The 12737-nt window shown below is 37.5% G+C and overlaps 1 protein-coding gene across 2 annotated transcripts in view; it reads left to right on the forward strand.

Moving 5' to 3' along the window:
* Nucleotides 1-397: 397 nt before the first annotated feature.
* LOC149821598 (COP1-interacting protein 7-like) overlaps nt 398-12737 on the forward strand; it is a 32812-nt gene continuing 20472 nt past the window's right edge. For both annotated transcript variants that reach the window (XM_089981308.1, XM_089981307.1), the window contains exons 1-10: nt 398-891; nt 2282-2467; nt 2586-2706; nt 2794-2833; nt 3645-3697; nt 3785-3840; nt 4280-4432; nt 4581-4804; nt 5655-7246; nt 8547-9446. In XM_089981308.1, the coding sequence (XP_089837434.1) occupies nt 833-891; nt 2282-2467; nt 2586-2706; nt 2794-2833; nt 3645-3697; nt 3785-3840; nt 4280-4432; nt 4581-4804; nt 5655-7246; nt 8547-9446 (3384 nt within the window). In that variant the 5' untranslated portion in view covers nt 398-832. The remainder of the gene's footprint in view (nt 892-2281; nt 2468-2585; nt 2707-2793; nt 2834-3644; nt 3698-3784; nt 3841-4279; nt 4433-4580; nt 4805-5654; nt 7247-8546; nt 9447-12737) is intronic.

A 12737-nucleotide genomic window follows, 5' to 3' on the forward strand; every position in this document is an offset into this window, starting at 1 on the left:
ACTTATGCGGTTTCTCTGCATAAGTATAAAGAAAAAACATATACTCTAGGTATTGAACTCGTGATGTTTTTCAACCTAAACTTGCTTTTAAGCCAACCCAATTAGCCAAGTGCGGGGAGTCTTTAGAGCTTAATATTATTTGATTATTTTTGTATAAGTTGGTCATTTTGACATTATAAACTTAATGCGAGTCTTCATAACTTCATAAGGTTATTGACATATTTTCTTAGGTTAAAAGTTGGGGAGCCGTGTATTTGAAGAATGAGAAAAAATTTGGTAGATATATTGATTAAGACAAAATTCTGGCGGTCATTTGAAAATTACCAAATAAATATAAATCAATCAATCAAAGCTTTACTAAAAATATATAAAAAAATTCCTCACCTAAAGGCTTCTTGCAGCTCAGAGAGAGAGAGAAAGAGTTCCGATGTGAGGCCGCCGGAACTCAAAGCCGGACGTGAAACGCGCTGCATAAATCTCTGATAAATTTTAATTTATTTATCATTTATTGTTTTTTTTCATTGAATTTCTTCGCCATTAAAGCGGATGGCTTCCTGATTTCGTGTGAGAGGGATCTCTGGGAGCTCACGTCGTTTTCTTCCTTGGGAAGAAGAAGAAGAAAAAGAGAATTCTGCCATCTTCATTTAGTTCCTCTCGTCCTCCATCTCCTTCTTCCTCTCGACGCCACCTCTTCAGATATTTTTCTTCATTATTGGAAATATTTAAGAACAATTCCTCTCTCTCTCTCGCGTTAGATCCATTTTCTTCTGTTTCTGGTGAGTGTGAATAAATCGCTTGTTTTTACGTCGTGTTTTCGGTTTTTACGATTGCGATGAAGCCAGAAACGAGGTTAGATTCGGCGACGTTTCAGCTCACGCCCACGAGAACAAGGTAACTATATGTAGCGTGATTTTTCTCTTTTCTCTTTTTTTCTGGTTTTCGTGTGATAAGAATGAGTTCAGTTAACGATTTTATGTGTAGATGTTCTCCGGTTCGCTTTCAGCAATGGCGTTTTGTTTGAGTTGTTTTTTTGCTCATATTTTGGTGAATCTGTCGTTTTCATTGATTTATGTTTGTTTTTTCTCCGTTTTATGTGGAATTTCTTTTTTTGATTGGATCTTGGTGATCTTTTTAATATTATGCATTTTTTGATGTTTTCCTTGTTTAAGTGAATGAATTTCTTAGATTTTTTATTTCTACGTCTATCCTTTGCATTTGTTCCGTGTTTAAGTGAGTTTTTTCGCTGGGAAAATGCTCATGTTGTCATTGACGATGTTGACTTTCGCGGGGTTTTTTGTGTGTGTGTTTGCTTTTAGAGTTTTTTTTCCTGAGTAGTAAGGACTGCATTCCGTGCATGAATATTCTAAGAATTTTCGTTATCATTTCTAGGTTTGATGTTTTTAGCATCATATTATGCAAAAAAAGATCCGGTTGTCCTTTTTCATAACAGTGGCACTTGTTAAAACGAATGTTGTTTGAGAAGGATCTGTGAAGTTTGAAACCTGTGGTCCGATTATAGGGAAGTTCAAATTTGTATGAATGATTGTGTGAATTCATTGCGTTAAGGACTGTTCATTTCCTCCATATTCATCACAATTGTTTCGAGGGTGTTTGCTTTATATGCGATCTACCAGAGAAGTTGTTACTAGCTTATTCACATGGAATCGGCAACCAATGAGTTTCTTGTAATAAATTTTAAGTTTTTCATGCATTTAGTAAGATGCTTCTCTGATGGAACTATGAACGTTTAGAACTCAGGAAAAAACGGGCGTGTATGTGTTCCAATAGTGGTTTTGTTTAGAATTTGACTCATCGTCCTTTTTTTTCCGGGCTAACATTTTGAAGTTCATCTTCCTGCCCCTTTATTTTCTTATTTCCAAAGTTGTTTTTCTTTGTTTGATAAGTTTGAAATATGAGCCAGCTTATCAAATAATTCCATGGATCGTGTTCAATCCACAAAGATGTTTCTTCTAATTAGTCTCTCATTCAGTAAACAGTATTTTATTTTTTCTTGTGACAGATAATGTCTGTTTGAACTCGTTGTTTCCTCACCATACTGTAAATGAAGATGCAAGTTTCATGTTCTAGACATTGTTATATGTTTTGAACAAAGTTTATTAAGGATGATCGATGTTTAGGAAGTGCTATGAAAAAATGTTTTTTTAATAGGAAATTATTTTTTTGCATTAATAAACATATTTCTTATAAGACTAAGCTTGGTTGATAATTTTTTTCTGCTTGGAGAATGATAGCTTTCCTTGGATGATTTCTTTATCGACAGGTGTGATTTGGTAATCTTTGCTAATGGAGAAAAGGAGAAAGTAGCTACTGGGCTGTTGGACCCTTTTCTTTCTCATTTGAAGACAGCCCAAGATCAAATTGCAAAAGGCGGATATTCGATAGTGCTAGAGCCTGGCCCTGAAAGCAAGAACACTGCCTGTTGGTTCACAAAGGGCACAGTTGAAAGGTCTTTTGATGCTCTGCGATTTGTGCGATTTGCGCAGAGAACTTTGAGTCCTTATAAGTTGCATTGTTATGCTAGGGTTCATGCTTGGTAATTGAACTCTGTTTTCTCAATTATGTAGGTTTGTTCGATTTGTGAGCACTCCGGAAGTATTGGAGCGGGTTAATACAATAGAATCTGAGATAATACAGATTGATGAAGCAATTGCCATTCAAAGCAACACAAATTTAGGGTTGAGCACTGTAAGTGGTTCTTCTGGTAGATGGCTCATTTGCAGCATATATACCTTGTTGTTGAGTTTCTTTGCTTAATTTGATTTCATGGGGCAGGTTGAAGATCATCAGACAAAAACCCCAGAAAGCAATGATGGTAATTCGAAATCTCTCTCTCTCTCTCTCTCTCTCTCTGCACACATTATTGTAGTTGAGACTTTCTCGTTATTCTTTTCTTTTTCCTAAGTCTGGTCAGATGGGGTGTGTTTTGAGATGGTCTTGGCAATGTAATGTGCGTACCTAAAGTTGCACCAGTGTAAAAGGTTTACATGATTCAGGTTCAAGGAACTATTCAAAGATGATAAAGGCCGGAAGGGGAAAACCATGAAAGACTATGATGATACATGGGTTTGGGGTTTAAATACGAAAATATTCAGAGTTAAAACTTGTAAAGCCATCCATGTCTATAGGACAAACCTGATTATGATGGTGATTATAATGATAAAATGATGGACCGTGCATAGTCTAGAAACAATTCTAAAAACTGTGATTGACTCAATAAACTAACCAAAGGTCATATGTCTTGGTTCCCTCAGGTAGAAATATAACTAAGTTGGCTTAGCAGTGATTGACTTGTCCAAGTCAAGATGACTCAACTGAAACTTAGAGGTGTCATCGGAGACAATTTCACACCATGCTAGCGGGGCTGGTCGATATCTTGAAGGCACTGAAATAGTATCATCATAACATGCCTCAACCATCTGTAGTCCTTTGTCTGATCTTCACTTGTATAGTCCTAATATCTTATGGACCTTGGGTTGCGACATCCAATTTCTCTGCTTCTCTTTTTCCTTGTCCACTGGTCCTGGTCACAAGTCACTCCATTTGTAGTCTTCTGGATTAAACGATCTTTGATAGTGTTAATGAACTATTACACATTTGAGTATGGTTATGTAAATTATGTGCAGGTATTAGGTATGTTCCTGATGCCGAGGCAGAAAAGGCAATTGTCCTTTATAAGGTATTGACAGGGCAATTGATTATCATGTTATGTCAACATTCTTCAAGGGTTTCAAGTAGATATTGATGCTTGTTCATGCTTTGTCAGCCTGGCACACAACAAACTGAATCAGATGGATCTGCTACGCAGGAGGAGAACTCAAAGTAATGCTGATCTTCTTGACCACGATTTTTCTCTATCCCTTCTTTTATCAGTGTCTGCTGACTGATCTGTATTCAGCCAGAGCTTTATGATGATGATTTCTCATTTGTGGTGGAAAAACCATGGTTAACATTTACATTTTCCTTCTCTTCTTACCATATCTGAGCGGTCAATATTACGATGTTAGACTTGGAATATGTGTTTATTTAATCAATTAAATATGTTCTACGTATTTAAGCAAACTGTACCATTGTAAAACTGTCAATTTAGTATTAGCACGCTTCATTTCTCCATGTGATTACATCCCGTAGGTATATTTTGTTTAAGAGGTCTGGCAAAAGTGTGTGTGTGTGTGTGTGTGTGTGTGTGTGTGTGTGTGTGTGTGTGTGTGTGTGTGTGTGTGTGTGACCCTAAGATTTATCTTGTACCACATTGCATCAGAGTTAAGCTTTTGAGGGTTTTGGAGACACGCAAAACAGTGTTGCAGAAAGAACAAGGTATGGCATTTGCACGAGCTGTTGCTGCTGGTTTTGATATGGACCGCATGGATGATCTAATATCATTTGCTGATTGCTTTGGGGCTTCACGCCTAAGGTAAAGGTGTTGCACTTTTGTATACTGAAGTTAACAATTTCTCTACCAGATTGGTAGCTTATGTGAAATTTCTGGAAATCATCTTTTCTCTTATTATTCTGACAAAAGGTAAAAGTTGTTTGTCCTTTTTTTATCCACTATACAACAGGGAGGCTTGCTTAAAATTTGTGGAATTATGGAAGAGAAAGCATGAAACTATCCAGTGGCTTGAAGGAATGGAAATGGAAGCTGCAGGAGGAATGTCAGGCCAAACAGATTTACGGGTTCCATGGCCTGTTGCATATGGTGATATGTGCATGGAAAATAGTACTAAAACTCAGACAGAAACTAGTTCAGATAGTAATACTGAGCATATGCCAGATCCTAGTAGAGGTTAGACATCAGATACAAAGACCACTTTTTCTTTTTTTCTTTTACTTTTTAAAGGTTTTCCTCAGAGTGATGTGATATTTATAGACTTTGCAAATTCAATCCATTGTAATGTCAGGAAGCTTTTGGAGATACAAATGATTATCCTGTAAAGTTAAAAGATAGAAGATTCTATTGGTGATTCACCTTGTACAAACCACATGACAAAATCTATTTCTGAAATCTTGTTGATTTCTTTTAAAAAGATTTTTTTTTAACAAATCCATGTCAGTAAAACTGTCCTAGACGAAATGCCCTGTTGCTATACTACTGAAGCTCATGTCCCTAGCTCCTATGCAATTTCTAAGGAGAGGAGAAAAAGAAAAGAAAAACATAAGCTTGCTTAAAAATCCATTTTGCCTGATGGAATTAAATTTTTGGTGACTGCAAACAGACCTAGAGTGATACAGAACTGTCTTTGATCAGGGTGTTTCTGGTTTCTGATAAAGAACAGATACTCATTTGAAAACTTGTGCTAAAAAGTGTAACCATTTTCCTTTTCTTGTCCATGATCTTGAGTGGAGGCTTTAAATCAGAATATTATCTGTAGTCTAGCATTTTGCACAAACCATCTTAAGTGACCTTATTTGTTTTTCCAATAGAAAATTTTCATTTATGATTGTTGCTTTTTCTTTTGTTTTCTGAAAACTGGTGGTTTATTCCATCAGAACGTTCAGGATGCATCTTTTTCTTTTTTCCATGCCTCCTTGACCCCTTGTTGACTGTTGAGTTTCATGGCCTTGTAGCTATTTTATCTTTTCGGAGCAGTTCTGTAGCTTCTTAAAATGGGTTGATTTTATTTGGTTGCACGCAGATAAAAGGTCTCCCGTTGATCATCAGGTGCCTTTAGGACAAAATAATTATTTTCAAGGCCAGTTTCAGCACCCCATGTACATGCAATGGCCACTTCACCCTCCCCAAGGTGCTCCAATGTTTCCTGCTTACCCTATGCCAGGAATGCCTTATTATCCCAACTATCCTGGAGGTGGTCAGTTTTTCCCGCATCCTTATCCTCAAGCGGATAATACTAGCTTCAGCCCAGGTGAAAGGATTATGCACAAAAGGCATTCCATGGATGGTAAAGATGGAGATGTTGATTCTGAATCCATTACAAGATCACATGATTCTGGTGATCAAAATGTTCAGTTGGAAATGGACAAAGAGGAGTTATATAATCACGAGTCACGAAGAATGGGTGGTCGAGTAGGGAAAAAACGTTCAGGGATGTTAGTCATTCGAAACATCAATTATATTACTTCAAACAGACACAATGCTGGAGATGGCGAATCTCATTCAGGTTCAGGTTCTGAAACAGAGGAGGAAGTTGAAGTACCGATAAATTTTCAGAAAAGGAAGCATAAAGGTTTTGTGAGGTCATCCAGTGAAGAAGTGAATCATCTACAAGCTGCAGATGCATCTAAAAGTACAGATGTTGATAATGGAAATTGGCAGGCATTTCAGAATTTCTTGTTGAGCAAAGATAAAGACATTGCTGACAGAGACATGTTTCCTCTTCATAATGACATTCACGTGAGTAGGCGGGAGACTGCAACTGGTGCAGATTCTATCCTGCCAGATCGAAATTTGGGCACTGGTGCTAATCAGAGGATGACTGAACATGATGTTATCAGTAGTAATGTGTCTGTAGTCAGTAAGAAGGGATCAAATGATGAATCAGTCACAGCTTTGCCTTATAATGCTGGAAGGGAGTTAAGGGATCACCAAAATATCCAATTTTCTGAATCAGAAGGAAGGTACAGGGGAGTAAGAAGGATGACTAGTGATGATTTTTTGATGTACGGACATCAAAACCAAGCAAGTGCTATTGGTTCTAGGTCCGATCCTCTTGCTGGAAATGAAATTGGGCGTCCTGGTTTTGCTGATAAAAGCGCAGTGTGTGAACCTACAGATGAGTCTTTCATTGTTCCTGTGAGGTCGGGTTCACGCAATCAAGTTGACAGAGATGGTAGAACTGCCATTGCAATGGACTCGGTTTTCTCATCAGATCTAAAAGAGATGGATGATTCAAGTAAGATTAAAACAGCAAAGGTTCTTGGCTATGAACCGGATGAGTTGAGCATGATGCCAGAGCGTGGAACGGAGAGCTCTTATGGTCTGGCTGTAGACTATGAAATACAGATGCAAGCAGATATGTCCTTCAGTGCAAATGGTATTACCTTGCCCAGAAACACAAGGGATAAGAACAAATTAATTGTTAAACAAGAGAAAAAAGTGGTCGACGAGGACAAGAAGTCAAAAGTTACACGGGATGCTATGGAGAAAAGGAAAGCTGATGCTGTGAGGAAGGCAAAACCAACAAAAGTGAGTCCATTGGCTGAGGCACAAGCACGTGCAGAGAGGCTGAGAGCATTCAAGGCTGATCTTCAGAAAGCGAAAAGGGAGCAGGTTTTTTTTTTTCCTTCAAATTTTCAGCTTTAATCACAAGTGTAGTGATACACTGGCTCTGAAAGATATCTCAAGATCAAGGCACAAAACATTGTGGTTCAACCATGTTTGTATGGTCAAAGGGTAGTTTTTTTTTTCCATGAAGGACAGGGAAACCACCCTCGGGATCAGTGACCTAGTTGTGCTGGCTAAGCCTGTTGTACTTATGGTCGCTTTCCTGATGGTGTAAACCTGTGGTGCATCCCTTGCCCCCAAGGAGTCACCCGGCTTTGGCTGAGCAAGGGTTTATCCCCTGCCCTCATTAATGCAAGGGGTTTGACATTCACTGACCACCTGTCTAGTGGCCAAGGCCCCCTCCACTGCACCAAACCCCTTCGGGTGTCAAAGGGTAGTTGACTTATGGAAAAAATACACTACCATTTTACAGGCGGCAATGCAAAATTCCAGCAAATTTTTTAACCTATTCTTTGTAGTCAGACAAACATTTTCCATTATGTTGATGCTGCATATCGTATGGTCAAATTGTACAGTGATTTATGATAGGTTTCAGGCCCATACTTATTTGTGGCTAAACCAACCTGTTTTGGCAACTGTGATGTAAAATAGTTTCATCATAAGGATACTAGGCATTTGTTACAGAGATGTTCTTGTGAATACGAGGGCCAACTACTGTCAGAAGGTCAATGGTTATGGCTCACTAGGCCAAAATTGCTAGAGCAGGATCATCTAATACACATATATGTGTGTGTGCATGCATATGTGTCTCTTCTTCCTCTTCTTCTTCTTTATTTTTTCTCTCTTCTGTCTCTTCTCTTTCTTGTTTTCAGGCAACCATCAAGCTGCAACCATCCATTGCTAGATTGGACAGGGTTGCCTTCAAATATCTGGTTTACTAGAGCACTGGGATCTGTGCTTGCACTGAACCATTCTGCTTGATTACCAGGAGACTGTAGGATGGTCTTTAATGCATGGCCCTTCGATGGATGGGACTCACATATGGCTATGTTTGTACATCACAACATTGCTAGGGTCAAGTTCTAAGCTTCATGTTAGTGTTGAAAAAAATTGCTGCATATATCGAGAAATGTTGCTCATTTCAGTCCGAACAATGGGTTCCTGTTGTTGATAAGTGAAATGTTTAGTGGTGCTTATCACATTTAACATAAAAAGAAAAAAATTCTGTACCTGTGCTTGTATTTGTATTCTAAGCAATGGTTGTTTATCTTGGTCAATTCTGTTCTCCAGGCTGTTGGTTTGGTCATCTTCTCACTATTTTTATCTGGAAATCCTCCATATGCAGGAAGGTGAGGAGATAAAAAGACTAGAAGCCCTGAAAAGAGAGCGGCAAAAGAGAATTGCTGCAAGGTCTAACTCTATGCAGTCACCATCACCTTCTCAACCGACAAAATCCCGGTTGACCACAAAGCTTTCTCCTAGTCAACTGAAATCTTCAAAGTTTAGTGATTCGGAAACTGGTTCACCTTCTCCTATACCTAAAATAAGGGCCAGAAGTGGCTCTGTGGGTTCTGCTTCCTCTCTGAAAACTTTGAAATCAAACACCTCAAATGGTACTCATGTCGTTCGAAATGGATTGACTCAATCTGCTTCATCATTACCAGAGATCAAGAAAGAGAGTAATGCTATCTCTTCTGATAAGAAAGCAGTCTTGGCCAGAATGAGAAGGCTTTCAGAACCAAAAAGCTTCAATGGCCATCTTTCTGATAGTAAGCCAACTCCAAAGAGAAGAGAATCAGATGGGCAGGGAAACAAGATCTCTCCAGTGAGTAAACTTGACAGAATAAAACCTTCTGCAGCTACAAGTCTGAGGAATAGTTCAAGGTCTTCTCCAAGTCCTCTGCGAAATAGAGTGAAGACTAAAGGGATCACTGTTGGAAGTTCAGAAGGCCATGCATCTCTGAGTTCCAATATTAAGCAAAAGAAGATTGATGGCAATGGCACGAGCCCAAGTAACATAAATGATAGTGTGGTAATTGACAAGAGTGTTTTGACTATTGAGCATGAGATGCCTGTTCCAACTGTTCAAGCCTCCGAAGAAAGCAAAGAGCTCAGAAGCAGGTCACATGATAAAGATACTGCAAATGAGAAGGCTAAGATGGTCTCCGAGTATGCAGCGATTCGTGCTCCACCTTCCATGGTGGTGATGGATGATATTGACACAAAAGGAGATCCAATCAAGCAGGTGAAGCAATCTAAATTTTCTGAGATATGCTATATATATAAGCAGTTGTAGAGGTTACTTTTTAAAGTTGCATAATGCTGTTTTATCAATGGAAACTATTGATTACTATTTTGTCTGGACTCTGGACACTAAGATAAGTAACCAAAGATGGAAAAATTGACGCCTAGTGGGCCTGCATCACCTTCCCCTTGTATGCAGCTTTAGTTTTTTGTGTTTTGTCTTGTCTTGCATCCTTTTAGTACTAGTAAGTTTTCATTGGATATGACATCGTATTTTGCTCTTCGTGTTTGCAGCTTTTTCTATGTGACAGGAACTTGATCGAACTATTATCGAATTAGCTTGAAAATTAATGATATGAATCTTGTCCAATCCTCTTTCTACCAACTCTAGATATTTCAAACTCACACAAGGATTGGAAAAATAAGGTGGTTTTTTAATTTTCATGAGTATCCCAAAGATTTGTGTATGCTCTTTGTATGGAGAGCTTGAATTGTAACAGAGGCTGTGATACTCTAGGTTTGCTGGAATTTATTGATGATAACTGATGATTTTATTGTTGATAGGATTGTTGAAACTTGCAGCAGTTTGTTACATCAGATGATCTTTTGGCTAAAAATGCTTTCCATTCTGTAAGTCCAAAAGATGCTTCTGGACTTTTAGTTGCACTAAATGCACTAGGCAGTCTTTAAAAGTTTAAAATATCCTTAAAAGAAAAAAAAAAGGGATATTGTGAAGAACTTGCCTCACGTTTCTAAGTACTGCCCAGTATGTTGCATTTGATGTCTGATTTGGAAATTGGAAGGAATGGCACATTTGAAGCATCTTAAAAAATGATTGATCTATTTGTTTGATAAGGTGAATACAATCTAATACACGATTGGATATAAAAATGGATTAGATGACTCTAGTTGATAATCTATGTTACATGTGTGCGGGGATGCGGCACTTCCAAAAAACCCGGGTGCGGGGGTGCGGCAGGGGCAAAAATGTAATATATATATATATAATTTTGAAGTTTTAAGACTGTCATAATATCATTCATCATGCATGGAGTATATCGACCTAAATATCAAATTATCAATCAAATAAGTAAAGCAATTACATAAATCAACCTAAATATCAATCAAATAAGTAAAGCATAAAAGAACTAAATTACATACCAAAGTATATCCTGATGAAGTAATGGATGTTAATAATTTTCTTCTTCATCATCAAATGCATCATTAGAAGGAATATTGGGCTCAGCTGAATCCATGTTTGTTATGTTAAAATCATGCTCTCCCTCGAAGTCACACTCTTCTGGGTTTACATTCCAAAATTTGGATGTTCCTTGTCTGCGTTACAAACCCAATTTGAAAATGTTAAATACAATATAAGTATATTTAAATGAAAACTAAGAAATAATTAAATAACTAAGAGAGCAAATTAGTACATGTATTCATTATTGCTTCGCGAAAGTAATCGAAGATTTGAATGAACATATACTAAATCCTCTGCACGCTTGCTGGTGAGTTTATTTTTCTTCATGTTGTGGATTTGAAAATATGTGCTCCAATTTCTTTCACAACAAGATGAACTAGCAAGCTGCGATAACAATCTTAATGCAAGACGTTGGAGAAGAGGTGTTTCTGATTCAAATGTTGACCACCATGTGATAGGATCTATATTATCTTCTTCTCTCACGAATAATGTTGGTTCATATAATCTCGAAGATGAAATTTTTTCAAACTCTTGTGTGACTTGATGTAAGATATGCTTCTGGAAAAAGTCTTGTCATACACATATTTCTATGTATTGATAGCTCTAGGTTTAAATTTGGAGGGACACGACCAATACCACCAGCCCGCCACTTATTTGCATAATATTTTGGATTAAGAGAACGTGTCATGCAATGCAAATGAGTGTTGCTCTTATCCCATCTTCTGATTAAAATTGAATGAATATGATTAAAAAAATCTGAATCATCAAATTCAGGATTTTTTTTCTTCATGCTTGAAAACTATATCTTGTATTTTTTCAATCATATTATCCCACGTTTCATAAACTCTGTGAAGCATGGGCTCATCCTTATCAACTTCTCTTAACATTTCCCAAATAGGTTGCGTAAATTGAAGGAAGTATACCACTCTGTCCCAAAACTCATCATCAAGAATGAATTTTTTGATTTATTGAGCCTTGATATCATCATCAACACGATAGAATGCCCAATTTTCATCAGTCACCGTGTTAATCAAAGCATTCTTTACTCTTTTAATCCTCTTCACCATCACAATGATGGACGCAAAACGTGTTTTAGCGACCTTCAACAATTTCAAGTTAGAATGCCTATTAAATATAGCATTAGCACGATGGTGGTTAACAACAAAATTCTTAATGCTTTTGACATTTCTTTCTAAATATTCAATCCATGAGCATAAAGTATATGCTTGTGAATTTTCTTGTTCTTTGGGGTTGCAGATGCTCTTTAGGGCTAGATTTAAGCTGTGTGTTATATAGGGAGTCCAAAAAATATGAGGGTACTCACTCTCCAAACTCAACGCTGTATTTTTACAAACTGGAGCGTTGTCTGTAATGATTTGTACCATTTTCTGATCATCCACTTCTTTTATTACTTCTATAAACAATCCTTTCAAATACTCTGCATTTTTATATTTCTCAGATGCATCAACTGCTTTCAAGAATATTGGGTCACTAAGCGAACACACAATAAAATTGATTAATGGACGCCTTTGAATATCTGTTCATCCATCAGACACAATAGAAACTTCATTTTGCTCCCATGAATATTTTTTAATCTCCATCAACCTCTCCACATTTGCCCTCTTTTCTGCAAGAAGTGTGGTTCATATTTTTTCTGAACTTGGAGGCACGTCACCACTCAAATTACAATTTGCCAAGGATATTACTAAATCCTTCCAATAAGGATTTCTAGCCGCATTAAATGAGAGTGAACCAGAATAAAAATACCTCCCAACTTTTCTATCCAATTCTTCTCTTCCATATGTATTGAATGATGCTTGTATCGTTCCTCTACCTCCTACATTGACTTTTTTTTTCAGCATCTTCTTGGTGGCTTGCAAATGGCACACTAGCTGCACAAGAATCGGCCATTGCCTTTCTCTTTTCATATTCTTCTTGTATTTTCTTGTATTGTCTTCACATTGCCTCATCAACTTTTCTGCAAGCTGAAATGCCATGTCTTGGTATCTTCAACAAATGAGCCTTCACTCTTGTGCAAGACCCAACAAAATCTCTTTTGCAGAGCTTGCATCGAAATCTCTTGTTTCCACC

This window comes from Nuphar pumila, chromosome 11, assembly GCF_984573655.1.
Source record: "Nuphar pumila chromosome 11, dmNupPumi1.hap1.1, whole genome shotgun sequence".
Classification (NCBI taxonomy): Eukaryota; Viridiplantae; Streptophyta; class Magnoliopsida; order Nymphaeales; family Nymphaeaceae; genus Nuphar; species Nuphar pumila.